The 15664-nt window shown below is 40.9% G+C and overlaps 1 protein-coding gene across 1 annotated transcript in view; it reads right to left on the reverse strand.

Moving 5' to 3' along the window:
- The window catches only part of polrmt (polymerase (RNA) mitochondrial (DNA directed)), a 62481-nt gene extending 46817 nt beyond the window's left edge, over positions 1–15664 (reverse strand). The window contains exons 1-6 of the mRNA XM_028588261.1: positions 15446–15664; positions 14337–14435; positions 13205–14073; positions 12541–12674; positions 3964–4150; positions 686–835 (exon numbers count right to left, since the gene is read on the reverse strand). Coding sequence (XP_028444062.1) covers positions 686–835; positions 3964–4150; positions 12541–12674; positions 13205–14073; positions 14337–14435; positions 15446–15593 — 1587 coding nt within the window. The 5' untranslated portion in view covers positions 15594–15664. The remainder of the gene's footprint in view (positions 1–685; positions 836–3963; positions 4151–12540; positions 12675–13204; positions 14074–14336; positions 14436–15445) is intronic.

The following is a 15664-nucleotide window of genomic DNA, read 5'->3' on the forward strand; positions in this document are numbered from 1 at the left end:
AATTTAAAAGTTTATACCAGAGAAAAATAGAAACTTCACTCACAGGAAGCAATACAAATTGAAATACATTTAAATAAATGTTAACGCATCATCACTACGTGAATGGGGTTATATTAGTATAATCGAAAAGACAACTGCCAACTGTCTGTATTGTGAGCTAGTGTTGGGTTTTGCAGGAAATACCCGGGATTGTTTACAGTTTAAAAGGGATAGTTTTGATTTGTTTTAGGTGGGGTTGTATGAGGTACTCATCTATGGTCAGTGTATAATAGATGGTGGTCGGCACGCTCCCAGTTTGGGGAAGCAGGCAAGAGTACCGACATGGAAGCTAAGCAACGTACTGCTGTGGACGGGGGCAGCGGCAACACATATTTTAAAAAATACCTTTAAAAAAAAAATAAAAAAATAAAACATATTACAGCAACAACACTATTGTAGATACAGGGTACCAATTATTGGTCACAATTAATCTGACAATAAGATTTTGAAATTCCATAAGTTGTACCTCTAGTAGGTTTTAGGATTTTAGGTTGGGTAAAGATTTTTAAAACCTAACCACCTATTATCAATAACACACCGTTTTTGAAAGTATTTGCAGATGTTCAGCATAAATCCACATTTCTAGCAGTTTAGTGTATTGAGAGTGTGATGAAGATGAAGAGATGCAACAGGTGGGTTTGTTTACCATTTTGGCCATGTTTTCAGTGACGGGCTTGGCAGCCTCCACAGAGTCGATGGTGATGGTGCAGGCCTGTTCAATGCGGAGCTGACGTTTGAAACGCTCCTGAAGCTCCTCCTGAGTGAAGTCCAGTTTGGGGTACTGGTGGTCTGACTTCTAAAACACATGCCACAGACACACACACAGTGATTTAATGGTCACATGTTTCCGTGGTGTCAATAAACATTTCTTAAGTAACATTGGTATAAAGTGTACGTGAAAGCAAAGTTTAACGGAGCTCCCATATGTCTCTCTGTCTGTTTGTAGGGCACATTAAATCAGATTGCCCGCATGTTTATTCGGTTAGAAGAAGAAGCTGGTCTGAAGCCAAATCTGGGATCCTACTGTAATGCATGGGCTGCAATCCCAATTCTCACACACACACACACACACACACACACACACACACACACACACACACACACACAGACACACAGACACACAGACACACACACACACACAGACACACACAGACACACACAGACACACACACAAAAACTAAATTGTTTGCAAAAAATCACATCATTTAAAAAAATTAATTTCAATATTTTCCATGAAAATGGAAATAATGATACAAAAATTATCATTGCCTCTAATACAGTGAATCATATTGCAATATCAGTCAAAATAATTGTAATTAGATATTTTCCTCATATCGTGCAGCCCTACCTGAGAATAAGCTTTCCCTGAGAGGAACAATTCAGGGCAGTAGTATCGTAAAGAGAGCCTTTTCGGGCCAGCGAGCAAAGGCTAAGTCATATAAAAACTGCTACTAACATCTTGCCAGATCAAAGTGGTTACAAGGTTACCAACTAAGCGACAGACTTGTACAACACTGCCAAATTTCTTACTTGAAGAAATCAAAAAGTTGAAAAAGTCAATTATTGTTTGTGACCTTGTCAAGGCAGGAGATCAAGTACTGCAGTAAGAACATTTATTAGCTCGTAGACAGCCGACAAGATAGACTGTAAATCAGGCCTCAGAGAGATGGAGCATGGACAGCAGCCAGAGCAAAGCCTAAGGTAGCGTACCACATGAATTACTCACCAGACAGCTCTTGTACAATATTACAACTTCAGAAATGAGCTAAAAAGCTAACACCACATTATCAGTTAAAAGTACAAAATTGAAGCCTCTGGTGTACAAAGAAAAGCAAGAAGGTCTACAGAAAGGACTGTGCTGCAGTATTGTTAAAGTACAGCTGTGCGATTGTATTTGAATACTTTGTAAAACAGAATGAACTCAAATTTCCAAACTTATGTTTTTCCTTGTCCCTACTGTGTCAAACCCACAATGAATTCACTGGATGGATTGACACGATTTGACCGAGACTGAGGAGGATAAAATAGGCACACATACCAGTTTCCAGATGAAAATAAGAATCAAATGGAAGAAAACCACACAATCTCTAATGACAAGTTGAAACTAGATCAAACTGCATTTTGTACGAGCATCAGCTTAATCAAAATTCCATCTCACAACAAAAAAAAAACAATATTCTAATTAGATTGTGTGTCTGCTGCTAAAACTGATTCAAAATCCCCCCGGAGACCATCCAGTGTGCTTCTCTGTTATCTTGTGGACCAGTTATTTGGACAGCCTTTCAGTCATTAAATCAACCTGCCATAGAGTCACAGTTGGATAACCAGCCTTACAAATGCAATCAGAGGCAACAGTAATGGAGCAGTAACATTTGGCCTGTTTCACATTTCACAAAGTGGTATAGTTGCACATACACTCTTAACATAAATATACATGACCTGCTGATTGCGCGCACACACATACACACACACACACACACACACACACACACACACACACACACACACACACACACACACGCACACGCACGCACGCACGCACGCACACGCACGCACGCACGCACAATGAGATTAAGTAGACCAAAAGTATATAAATGTCACTCAGAAAGAAGACAAATGTGGCAAAAGTATTAAGGCTAAAAATACTGCTATTGAACAAAAAGCTGTTAATGAATCATGTGAGAATCAGGAGGGGAAGGAGGAGATAGGAAAAAGCAGGGTAGAGGTGAGAGGACGAGAGGCCAGGAAAGCAGCGGAGCCATTAGAAAGCAGAGTTGGCTCACTATAAATAGGCCAGGGCCTGTCTGGTTGTGAAGGGGTGATGATAAAATCTTTCGTAGTCACGTTGGAGCCTTCTGACAGCTTTCCCAGCTCTCTGGTGCTACTGAAAAAATAACTTCTGATCTGTATTTATAGCCATACATTATCACGTTTTAACATGAAGCCCCATGCGGTTTCTAAATACATTTAACTAATTTCTTTAATGCTTTTACATTGAAAAGCCATTCTTTGTGAAATGCATGTCATGGCATAGATGCTAATTCTACATCTCATTTTTTTTAAATAACGCAAACTGGGGTATAAAATTGAAGATTACAATAAACACCTGCCATCCCAAGATTTATTTACATCCACTGAAGCATGAAGACCAGCAGCCAACACTTAGATGTACATTACATTGGTTACGATGACTTTAGTGATTCAACCGTCTCTATTTAGTCAAGCACCTGTTATCTATATAATGATGCATGCTAAAGCCCATACATCTCTGAATGCTCCACTTGAAGTTAACTTTGGAAAAACCGATGCTTACTGCCAGGCCCATTGATATTTCTCTGCTAATCATACATCCCACATTTTTATTCCAATTTACACTGATGATACTCAATCTATATTAAAGCCCCTAAATACTTGAATTTGAATCTGAAGTATTTAACATACATTATTCATGACTAATTGAGCAACATTTATTACATAATTATTTTTATTTATTAAAAGTTTAAGAGTCAACAACTAATCTGCCACATACCCGCTATGTGGGTGAAGTTTCATCAGATTTGATTGACAGTGGTCTAGCAGCATCAGTGAGCAACCCATTGACTGAAAAAAAAAAATATTGCTAAACTGTGATGGGTGCACAGAAACACATATTCATCTTTTTTTTCTAACAGACCCCCAACCCACTAGCAGCCAGTGGGAAAAACAAGGACAAAAACCACAAATGCAATAATGTAAAATAACCTCAACTGTTCAAACTTTGAGAGAAAACTGTGTGTTCACGTAGGAGACCATCACTCACAGTCGGCAGGTGATTGAGAAAAAAAAAGGCTGTCAGTGCCTTGAGGTCAACTAATAGTATATCAGTGTATAGTGTATCACAATAACTGCAAACATGTGGTACAGGTCAAAGCTAGCCCGCAATACCTGTGTGTAGAAGTCCTTAACTAGCGACGAGGAGCACTGGTTTGCGTTTGTGTTGAGGCTGGGCTGGTAGTCGGGCTGGACAATGTGCACCGCCTTTAGCACCATGTCCCTCTCATCTTGCCGGAACACACACTGGCTGAACAGGTCGTCCACAGACAGGCCATCTTCCTCCATCTGGCTTAGGCACCTGGATACACAGGGACAGGTTTGTATTGGCCCTTAAGCAGGTTTTAGCCATGTTAAATCTGTGTGGACCTTGGGATGCTCATCAGGACAAGTGGCTGAACGGTTATTTAGCACGGGTCTGAGATTTCTGGCTTTTAAATCTCACTTATTGGAGTTTATTTTGGCTAGAAATATGCTGTCCAGTCATTCCCCAATGGCTCATATGAGCTCTATGATGACAATCAGTGTAAGTGCTTTAGTAGCAATAATAGAATAGAATGCATTTTATTGTCATTATACACATGTACAAGGATATTAAAAGCAACTCCTTTTCCAGTGCCAACATGTACGTAAAATAAATAAACATAACAGGAAATAAAATAAGTGGTGGAAAAAAGAGGGGTAAGGTGCACAGTTCTGAGACGCTATATACATATAAAAAAAGATATGGTTTTATATACAGTGTGATATGCAGTGTGGGTTATAGCACATTATTTGAATATTGCCCAATAGTGGTGATCATTTTCAGTGAGTAATAGATATTGGACAATGACAGTAATGATATTGCAAATCAGACATCATCTGGTTAAGCGGTCAACCACAGAATATTATGGCACTTATTGTACCAATGATAAAACAAAGCAGAAATGGTAATTTTTAAGCAATTATATACTGCCAAGCAGATAGAAAAAAAAAACACTACACTACAGTATAGCTGCAGGATTCGACACAACTTCACCTCCCATCCCAACTACAGTAGATGAAGACACATAATAAACAGTTAGGCTATCTATCTATCTATCTATCTATCTATCTATCTATATTCGTGATTTATTTGAAAAGATTTCCCCCTAAAAATGAAAGTGTAATCATGTAAAAATGCCATTGGGTGTTCTGCAAAAGCCTGCCTGCATTTTTCATGAAACCTGCATACCTGTGTCTTGTAACTTTTGTGTATGTGTTTACATATGCGGTGTGTATACTGGCAGTATGGCTTGTTTCATAATCAGCTATTAGAGTTAGCTCTGTTGGGAAAATGAGCAGTGTTTCCATAAAATAGACTATTCATTTGGAGTTTGTTTTTTGCTCGCCTTTCAATTTATTCTTTTCCACACAATAGCTTACAAATGCTGTTTAGCAGCCAAATTGGGAGTCCCAGATACTGGCCCGTCTCACCAGCACAGTTTGTAATAACTATGGCTTAAACAACTGGAATATAATACCCATTAAAATATCATTCTCTAATACCTGTGCGAGGGTATCAGTCCACCAAATATCTTTTTTTTTTGTTATATCTTGCAAACAAGAGACAGACAGACAGACATACATACAGATTATTACCATAACCATATACTGTATATAACCATACATAACCATATATATAGAAAACATGACCTCCGTTTTCCTTTCATCAGGTTAGCTCAGTGTTAGTTTAGATTTAGCATTTAGCCAGAGAACCAGCCCATCAGATGACACAAGAAGTACATTTTCATTCATGTGGGAGATTATGGTTGTTATGATGGAACAGACTTTGGAGTCTGATCACTAGTTCAGAGTTCACAACCTTCTGACCTGGCTGTTGATGTGGGAATGGGAGTAAGATAATCACATAACTTACTGGGCTAACGATTAATTCCGCATTCTTAAAAACTCCTTTGTATGTGGGATCATCGTATATATGTCACGCCTACCCTGATCTGATCGACAGTTGCAGAATATCAATTTAAGTATTTGCATTCACAGGCCTTTCTGTCCGACTCAAAAGTATGAGTTTGATCGAGATGGGCACTGACGACATCAGCGAAATGTTTATTTAAATAGAATCTTCTAGAGGTCTCCTAGAGAGAGCACAGTCTCCATGACCGGACTGCAGAATGCAGAGAATACCAATGTGCAACCAGTCCCTGGAATACAAATGAGAGCTGTAATAATGTAATTATTGCATAACTTAATTTGATCTGTTACCTAAGAAGGTCTGGGAATTAATATGGCCAGCCTGGTGGATCGTTATTCTTCGGTGATTAGTGAGATTCATGGGCTGAAGTGATACACATTTTGATTGTATAAATGATTTATGGATGTTGGTATATAATGTTATTAAGCTGTACACTGATGGATTTTTCTATTCCATGAATTGGGCCAATGCAATATTTTATTACATTGACTGAATGTCCTCCAAGTGTTATATGCGATTTGTATGACCTACAGTGTACACTATTTTTTTTGTATGTTTAATTATAGATGTCGCATGTCTACAGGGTAAAACACTGTTAGTGCCATGCACACTTTGAGGTATAAAGCCCCAGGCCAACAATGATTGAGGAGCCTGAAGATGTTTGGTTGCACTGCTCCCTAGAGGTTAACAACAGAACTACAGGACTGAGCGAGACAGAGAGACGGAAGTGCCAGAGGATGAGAGCGCTCTGCTTCACCCTGCACACCTTTTTCCTCAAGACAATTATAAATAATAGCACGCCAATTACATCTGGAGGAAACCTTGGCTCAGCAACTTCCACCTACTTAATCTAATCAGTAGTGAGCAGGTTTCTGCACATTGAATGCATACAATGAAGAATGAATTGTATTACAATATTCTGTCATATGTCTGGTGTTTGAAGTTATGAAGTGTTATATTTCTAAGGCAAGGCAAAGAGGTCAAATTTTTTTTAGGATTTTGTACTCCGAGTCTCTTGTGATGCAATGTGCAATTTTGGTCCCAGTAAATTTGAGAGGCTCGAACAAAGAGAGGATTAGTCGGAGTGCTGGCACTGTGGTCGAGGGGAACAAAGAGAGCAGAGAGGTTGAAAGATAGAGCATAATCAGCCTGGTGACTGCTCGGCTGCACCCTAGGGAGCAAAGAGCTCTGGAGGACACAGCACTTACAAAAGGGAAAACTTAAAGGGATACGTGTGTGTGTGTGTGTGTGTGTGTGTGTGTGTGTGTGTGTGTGTGTGTGTGTGTGTCATGTGCATTTGACTTGTTTATGGAGGACTCTTACTGTTCTAAGACTCTAAAATATCAGTCATTGCTATCTACCACTGAGAACCTTGGGTACAAATGCAAGCTCATTGTGCTAGTGTTTGGTAGTCTAGGTCATGTACATAGGCTGGCGATCCGTGGATTTTGCATTGGAGGGGTGGGGGGCTATCTAAAACAGGGTAGAACAAGTAGTGTTCAATCTCAGCAACTATAGGAAGCATGTTGGAAAAGGCAATGTTTCCTGTACCCTTAGAACTGTATACTTAATAACAATGTGCTAATGAGTTTTAAGCTGTTGGATCATTCAGGAAATTTCATTCCTAATGAAATTTGGCATGTAATGTGGAATCAAATAAAGTATATAAAATATATGTGTGTGTGTGTGTGTGTGTGTGTGTGTGTGTGTGTGTGTGTGTGTGTGTGTGTGTGTGTGTGTGAGTGAGAGAGAGAGAGAGACAGGGGATCTACAGATCGGTACATTGAGGGCAAGGATTCTGTGGGGGAGACTTCGGAGGCGAGAGTGATATTAGGAGGGTACAACAGTGTGGCCATAATAAAGGGGGAATAACAGGCAGACCACAAACATATTGAGTGACAGAGAAAAGGAGGATGGTGAGGACTGTAAGAGAAAAGTGTGGCTGTTTGGCCCGAGACTGCGCAGGAGTGCACCACTGCAGAACAACAATGTCATACAAGCATCAGCTTACAGTGATCGATGGACCAACCAGATACCTACCCACAACCCTACTGCCCTGCCACCTGTCCTGCTATTGGACCATGTCGCATAGGGTGATGTCCCCCGGGTCCAGGGGGAAAGTATGTGTGTCCCTCTGTGTGTGTGGTTTGTGCACTCAAAGTGACTGAGAATAAAGGTCTCAAAACAACTAATCAATCAAGCAGTGACATGCCGGAGTGATGACATTTCATAATTTCGATGCAAATGTTGTAAGGGGGGGGGCTACTTTGCATGGTGTGATCAGAAACTACAGTACCAGTTCACAAGGTGCCTTCTTTAAAAGGACATACAGTAGCTTTTGACGGTAACACCTTGAGAAGACTAGCTGTGGGCTAAACGCTCAATGGTGTTTTAAGCCCCCGAGGTCTCCTTCCAGGCAGCGCTGCGACCGTTGACTTCAAGGCACCTAACCCTAACCCTAAGCAAGATGGCGGAGCTGCACTCTTTAGAACGTTCCATTGCAAGCTGTAGCTCGGTCACAGGTGCGTTAAGTTCTAAAGAGTGCAGCTCCGCCATCTTGGACTGAACGCAACACAACATTTTATTGCGTTTCGCCTCTTGGTACTTCTATACTCTTTGCCCTAAGAGTAACCATTGCCTAATCCTAGTGACGTTAGGGGCTTAAAACACCGATAAATGGGCTGAACCTGCACTCCCTTTCCAAATGAGGGAGTCTTATGTCAGAAAGATCAAAACGTATGGAACATTCTGGCAGATCTTGTTAAAATGTAAATTCAATAAACGCTTTTAAAAAAGGTGTTCTAAGCGATGTTGGGTGACGGCCCTTCTTGTTGACGTTCAAAGTATTTTCAAACAAAACGAGGCTAGCTCGCCCCTCCTTCCTCCTCATGCCGTCCCCTCCCCCTCCCCCTCCCTTCCGTGCACTAACCCCCCAACCCCCACCCCCGTTATTGTCGGTTATTGGCTGGAACGCTGGAAGAATGTTATGTTTGGTGGTGCAGGTTGGACCACTTTGTTTTTGTTGGCGTTTGTGGAGCCTGGGCTGTCTACAGAGAACGCTTTTTCTTTTTTTACAGTGTGTTCAGGGGACAGGCAGCTCGCAGATAGTGAAGAGATATTTGCTGTATGTGACAAAAAAATGTTGTAGCCTAAAAAACGCGCAACATCGCTTAGAGCACCTTAAAAAAAAAAAAAAAAAAAAAAAAGATCTACCAAGAGGAAGTTGTCTTCAAAGTTACCAACATGTTATGATGTATTTTTGAAATGCAGACTGTAAAGGAGGAGACTCCTGAACTGAGACATGGCTTAGGTAACCCATTTCAAAGAGGGCATGAAAGTGCATTATTCAGTAGGGTCAATGTATCAACATGCATTATGCTAAATTAAACAACTGCTTTTGCCGTGTGGTTTTCCGTGCTATAATAACTCCAGACTAAGAAAAAAAGTAAAAAAAAAAAGTCTATATGAGCCCTGCCACTGCCCATGCAGCAGGCCAGATGATTATATTGGCTGCCATCAAACAGATACACACACACTGTGACACATGTAGTGCTCTGCTGAAGCTGTGAGCTGTGCCCAGTAGGTGTACGTGTGCTACATGTCATTAAGGCTGAGCAATTTTATCGATTCTGCGATATAAATCAATATTTTATTCCCCAAGAAAGTATCGATTTTTATGCCGCCAGTATCGATACATAAGTCCCATTCAAATCCCCCGTGTTTACCCCCGTTCACGTTGCAGGAAGAGCGATTTGGTCAGCCAGCCGCTAGTGTCGCTGTAGAGCAGCCAATGTCAACTGGCGGCCCTCCGCCAAAGCTTTTAGTCTGGCCCGCAGAATAATCATGAATTCACAAAATGTAAAGAGGAAAAAAGGTGTTCTGGTATTTATCATTTCAAGCATTTAGAGCAAAAACCGTGTTAAAACACACACACCGCTGAGCCGAGATGTGTGTGTGTTAAAGGTTAAAAACCACGCAGCACCTGACTGGGAACGATACAGAGTTACCAACGGCCGCTGGGGCAGATGAACTCACGCTGGTCTCTTTTCTGTAAATAGGCTACAATTAAACCTTCGTGAGTAGAAAGTCAATACTTATCAATGCACTCACCTGCGTAGACCGGCATAAACATGTAGAAAGCGATATTTCAATCTGCTCAGTCCACCGCGCTGTTTTACGCAAACACAGCTCTACTCTGCAAATAGCGAATTTTTACAATCAAGGTAAAACAAAAGCTATCGGTTTGTAGTCTAACTCTTTCTCTTAGGTTGCCGGGAATCTGGAAATGTTGACAAATTCTTGTAAACCTCACTGCTGGCTGAACAAACCAAACTCTCCGCTGGAGCGGACAATCTGGAGCTACTTAATAAGCACGTGAATGACGCAATCGTTATGTTCAGTGATGATGATGATGATGATGCTGGTTGTATTATTTTGCAACAACATCGTTTCTTTGCAAATGAGGCATACATGACGAGTGCATAGCCTGCTTATCAGTCCATTCATCATTAAAGCTGGGCTTCTGGCTTTTCCACTTCAACTTTTTGCTTCAGCGTCTTTGACAGTGACATGTTTACTTGACAACAGCCTTTCTTCCTGCAAGCGTTTTCCACCAATCAGGATGCTGCATACTACAATAATGTTTCCATAATCACAGACTTTAACCATCACTCCTCAGTGAACTGCCTCCTAGTCTGAGATCTTTTTCTAGTTAAAGAGCCAGTTATCATTAGGGAGTTTCCATGTTTTTTAGGAGTTTGCTCACACTAATACATGTAAAAAAACAAACTTGCATTAATTCAGTAAGAAAGTGAAAAAGAATAGGCGTATTAGGTATAAATTAATTTTATTTTATTTTATTTGAAAGTCCGGCCGCCAGAGTGCTTAGAAAAATTCTGAAAAAAATGTAGTTGATGATCCCTGCTGTAGACTCTCTGTCCAGTCAGAGACATATATTGTGTAATTGATGTTTTCAGTTCAATTAATTAAATCCAAGTAAATGGAACACTCACAAGATGTCACCAAAATCACTCGGTCCCCTTTAAATCTTTCAGAAAATGAAATGAAAGTGTATCGAATTATATCGAATCGTATCGAAACGTATCGTTGGCTGAATATCGTGATATATATCGTATCGTGAGCTGAATATCGTGTATCGTATCGTGAGAATAGTGTATCGCTACAGCCCTACATGTCATGTAATAAATCTAAGTGAGCGGCTGACACGCAGTCAGTGACGTAACAACTTCATTTGTCAGGATCACCAAGTTACCGCTGGGCCACAGCTGGGCTACTGGCTGTCAATGTTGTCCTTGATGAAAAACTTAATAACTTGCCAGGTTGTCTAAGCAAAAAGCAATTACATACACCACATTGTTTGACGCAGAGTTCTGCTGTAATGTAACAATTTAATTACTCTAAGCCAATCTTATAAACACTGTGTCAGCATGCTTCAAAAACAATTTCAATTTGCTACGTGAAAAGCTACAATAATTATTACAGAAACCTCCACAAATCGACAAAATAAAAAAATACATAAAAACGGTGTGATGCTGGGTTGCCATGGAAACAATATTAGTGATGAGGGAAAGGAACAGCAAAATAGGTGCAAAGTGTGAGAAACCCTCGATTCTGTCAGCTTAATGCAGAGGAGACCTCGAACACTGACAGGCACTCAAAATCAAGCATTCCTTAATTTACAATTGATACACAACTCGGTTTTTACAACTGGACCCTAAAGGCAACAGGAAGCTTTGACCATCCCAGTTGAGATCATATTGCTACAGCAACATAAGCAAACAGATTTTATTGACTATTATAAAATATGACAAAAGTGGTAAAAACACTGCAACCCAGAGCTAAATCAACAATAACCCAACAATGAAAAACATGAGGCAATGAAAAGGAAAATAAACAACTTTGGGGTTATTTCCTACACTTTGCTACTTCTCTGATGCCATTATTTTTTAAGTAAAAAAAACAGTCATAAATACTGACAATCATGGCTAGAATCATAAACAAATAGTATACCAGTATGCTAGAAAGCAGAAAAGGATGTGCAGAAGTGTAAACCATGAGCACAGCCTGACCCCTGTTGGTAAGTGTCTGTATTGCCACTGCTCTTGTGTAAACCTCAAATCATTGTCTCCTGGCTTCACAGTAAAGGCCAACATATGGTCCTGCGTTCAATCGGCATCGTTGGTACATACGTAGGTACGTGGAGATACGGACCCTACGGCGTAGCCTGACGTGCACCTCTCAAAAAAAATTTAACTACACGTCACAACACCTTTGATTGGTACGCCTGGCCATGGCTTGGTAGCGTTGCATTTCCCCCCCACTCATGTCGGGTTCTCCTTCTCCATAAACAACATTAAATCAAGGGGAGGGTTCACTTTTCCTGCTACAGATCTCTGACCGTGGTCAAAAAAAGCACTGGGGAGACAATTGTTTCTCCCACTACACCTCACTCTCTCACCCAGCATACACACAAGTCGCTCCTGCCATTCTCTTAAAGAAATATGATAGAACGACGCAGACACCAGCGCACAAGTATAGACCTCAGGCCACTTAGTTAGGCTACTGTGAGCCGACGCAGAAGCATAAACCTTGCTTAATATCCCTCTGGTAAAATATCTAACGAGGAAGAAAGACTGAAGAAATGTGTTAACTTATCACAAACACAGATGTTTAGGAGTCGTAGTCGTGTGTGTGTGTGTGTGTGTGTGTGTACATACCTTATGATGACCTTTGGGGAGCAGTTGGGATTGCGGCCCATACACTCCAGGGCAGTACAGTAGGATCCCAGATTTGGCTTCAGACCAGCCTCTTCTAACAGAATAAACATGCGGCCGATCTGATTTAATATGCCCTACAAACAGACAGAGAGACATATGGGAGCTCCATTAAACTTTGCTTCCACGTACATTTTATACCAATGTTTACTCAACAAAAAAATGTTTATTGACACCACGGAAACATGTGACAATTAAATTACTGACTAAAGACGACACTTCATTTTAGTTACGTGGTCCACTTATAAAAGTGCAATAGAAAGACTGTCAGCCAGCGGAGAATCAGAGAATGTGCAAGTATTTACAATGAAAAACTCTCAAAACACATTATTGGATTCACAAGTAACAAATCACCATTCTGAGGAAGTTTGCCATCAGTTCTTCAGCCTCATATATCTTAGTGTTTTGACTGGTTAACCACCACGCACAAAAAAAAAAAAAAAAAAAATTGCAGAAAAGAGCTGTACCTAAACAAGTGCTAGTTTCAATCACTTTAAATAGAAAAAAAAGTCAAACTTTGAATTACTGTTCATGGGACACACAATTACACAGCCAAACCTGCATAGTCTCAGGTTTAAAACACAGTGTCTTCGGTTGTTGAACTCACTTTCTTGGCCCACACCCTCATTATTATGTTGTAGACGCCTGTGTTCAGATGTTTACGTCGACTCATAACTCTGTGCTGGCTGAGCAGGAAACGGTGCGCCCTCTCGACGTCCCCGGCAAACACACACGCCTCCAGGTAAGAGCGGATACTCAGCTGGATGTCCCCACATGCGGCTCCCTCACTGTACTCCTGTAGGCGCTCCGGGTTACTTGAAGATGTCCACTGGCTTACTTGTTGACTGAGCCTCCTCTCCAGCTCCTCCACCTCGGCCAGCTCTTTGACCATGCCTTGGGGATCTGCAACGGTCTGCTTTTGGCCCTCTTTACCGGGAACCGGATTTTTAGAGCCCTTCTGTTTCCCTTTGGATACTTTATGTGCCATAGCTGCTGTTCCTGCTGCTGCGGAGGAGGAGGCAACTGGTGAAGAAACTGCAGCACGAATCTCATCGGACAATTTCATGCGTCCTTTTCGGTTCTTTATCAAGGGCACAGTCGTTTTTTTTGTGGTAGATATAGTTTTATGTGATGTACCGGGGAGAACTGAGCTGCTTTTGCTACCTTTAGATTTGGCTGTAGGTTTCTCCTTCACATTCTTCTGGATTTTCTGATGGAGGTGCTGCTGTTTTGTGAGTTTGTTGTTCTTCTCCTGAGTTAATTTTTCCATCCAGCGGCTGGGATGAGATTCAGAAGCTCCTTTAGCAACAGTCTTTCCTGATTTAGAAATGCTACTTTTCTCCTTAGGTGTGCTTCTGGGACTCTTAGCAGGTAAAACCCCTCTTCCAGAAGAGGGGTTTTTAACAAATTGCACCTTTGCATGCTGGACATCTAAAAAGATGTCGGATTGGAGTTGCTGGATCCTGGCCTCAAGCACTGACAGAGAGAGAAAAGGGAGTTAACAAAATGACCGACCAGCTTGTTTCAGAGTAATAGACAGACAGAACTACAGGCTCCAATAACTTATTAGGCCAGGCAAGTCTTGGATTTAACAGTAAACAAATGCAGTTTGGACTGGCAGCATACAGAGGGGGGAAAAAGCAGCCAGAGAACTCTGATATAACATCACATTTATTTATAACATGTTACTTAGTGGTAGTGGAGGTTAGAGATGTGGCAACATGTGTAAAGCAACCTACCGTCTAACAACTGAGACTGTTCCAGTACACGTTTCTTTGCATCTTCTCTCTTTGGGATTACAAATGAAACATTTCTTCTTTGACACAGCAATGGTGTCTCTGAAAAAAAAAAAAAAAAAAAAAACAGTTGAGATAATAATTAATATAGATATATATGCCTCCACTTCCTAACCAATAAGACAAGTATTCAACCACTAAAACCAGTTGTGAGAGTGCATTTTGCTTACTGCTTGCAGTTAATAAACACTACTTCTACCACTTGTAAATTCTAGCATTTAGAGCTGGGCAATATACCGATATTATATCGATATCATGATAGGAGACTAGATATCGTCTTCGATTTTGGATATCGTAATATCGTAATATGGCATAGGCTAAGTGTTGTATGTTCCTGGCTTTAAAGGCTGCATTACAGTAAAGTAATGTCATTTTCTGAACTTACCAGACTGTTCTAGCTGTTCTATTGTTTGCCTTTACCCACTTAGTCATTACAGCCACATTACTATTTTGTGAAAGCAACATAGTCAACACTACTATTTCGTTTTCGATATCGAGGTATTTGGTCAAAAATATTGTGATATTTGATTTTCTCCATACCGCCCAGCCCTACTAGCATTGCATTCATTTTGTTACATTTTTCCTCCACATACAGACAGGAGCATCTGGGGGTTCAGAGTCCACCTCAGGGACCAGAAGGAGCTGGGGATCGAACCATCAACCTTTTGGCAGACCTCAGTCCAGCACGTTTTCCCAGAGTCCCAAATGATAGTGACACTTACACCGTCGGAAGTTCTTTCAATGAACAAATGTACAAACTACAAAAGACACCTCTTGTAAGAAATGTACTCACTCCTTACTAAAACCGTTAACGGTAGAGCTCGTGGTCACAAACAAAGCATCCTCAGGCTGGACTCAATAACACATCATTTTACCAAACTGTTACATGTGTTATGTGCTCGTCCTACATTACAAGAACTATTCGGGAAACCCCAGGTTAGATTCACACGTACAATGACATTTAACACAAGAGTCCTTGACGTAAATGGAACAACTTGTCCATGATACTGTAACTAAAACTGTACTAGCTGAGACAGAATGCTTCGGCTCACCTGATATACGTCTGACTGCGCCGCCTCTTATCGACGCACACAGACACAGCTGACAGCGGTCAGCAAGGGACACGCGAACAGCACACTCTCCAAATAAACTGCGACGGTTCAGACATTTAGCAAAGGCACACACTCTGAGAAGTGACATGTTGACATGTAATAACCTCGTTTCTTCTGGGCACTAGGCAGCCATCTTAAATGAGACCAAGCTAGTGGCGA

The sequence above is a fragment of the Perca flavescens genome, chromosome 9, assembly GCF_004354835.1.
Source record: "Perca flavescens isolate YP-PL-M2 chromosome 9, PFLA_1.0, whole genome shotgun sequence".
Taxonomy (NCBI): Eukaryota; Metazoa; Chordata; class Actinopteri; order Perciformes; family Percidae; genus Perca; species Perca flavescens.